The following is a 928-nucleotide window of genomic DNA, read 5'->3' on the forward strand; positions in this document are numbered from 1 at the left end:
AATTTTTTTGTCTCTTTTACCCTTAGAGAAAGAGAAACTTGCTTTTCTGACAAATTGACCCCCTACGGCAAAAGAGTCTGAAAAAGTTCACACTGGGGTTCTGTCTGCAACAATAAAAGTAGAGGGGTAGTAAGTTCAAAACAGCGTTACTGTAGGGGGTCTATCCCCAAGTAACCGAAAGATGTACAATATGAGACACCTGAGCAAAAACTCAGCACAATCTTGCACATTACAATCAATAGAGTGATCAGAATTCAGTGAAAGAAGTTAAAATGTTTCGGAAATTTAAAGCCCAGAAAAATTCCTTCTGTGAATTCAAGTACAGAAAATCCAAATACAGAAGTCAAGATACTTTTTGGACAACATTAACCAGTGTCATCTAAAGCCCTTTTAAAATGTCATCAATGCTGCAAAATTTGTCCTCAATGGAGATGAGGTCGCCAGCGAAACCTTGATTTCTGAGGGTACTTTCTTCATTACTTAAAACTAAAATCATGCTAAGTTCTTCAATCTAATCCAATCTTGGACCAACTCATGCCTCAGTGCAGTAAGCATGCTTTAACCAACCTGAAACCAGAGCAGCAGACAATATCAGCAACATTAACTAGGATCGGACCAGTTGACGACAGTGGTATTTTTTTGAACTACATAAACAGAAGATAAGATGTTATGTATACCTTTCAATCCTGCAAAATCTTAAGCTAAAATCTTCTTCCAGGGGGAAACCATCCTCCGTTAGCATATGAAGAAGTAGAAGCTTGATGCGGTTGACTGAAGAAGGGATAATTGTGTACAGGAAAAGGCCCCCGACTCTTGTGAAACAGCAAGTCATCGATATGAGTAAGCTTGTCATAGTGGCTCTCAAGAACCCCTTCTGGAAATGTAACAGTATGTATCCTAGAAGAATTTACAGGGCAAATGTTTAGAC

The 928-nt window shown here is 38.7% G+C and overlaps 1 protein-coding gene across 1 annotated transcript in view; it reads right to left on the reverse strand.

Annotated features, from left to right (window-relative positions):
* Window positions 245-928, reverse strand: part of LOC109843092 — a 3,385-nt gene continuing 2,701 nt past the window's right edge. Inside the window, exons 5-6 of the mRNA XM_020412027.1 lie at window positions 678-897; window positions 245-567 (exon numbers count right to left, since the gene is read on the reverse strand). Coding sequence (XP_020267616.1) covers window positions 702-897 — 196 coding nt within the window. The 3' untranslated portion in view covers window positions 245-567; window positions 678-701. The remainder of the gene's footprint in view (window positions 568-677; window positions 898-928) is intronic.

Source organism: Asparagus officinalis, chromosome 5 (genome assembly GCF_001876935.1).
Source record: "Asparagus officinalis chromosome 5, Aspof.V1, whole genome shotgun sequence".
In the NCBI taxonomy this organism is placed as follows: Eukaryota; Viridiplantae; Streptophyta; class Magnoliopsida; order Asparagales; family Asparagaceae; genus Asparagus; species Asparagus officinalis.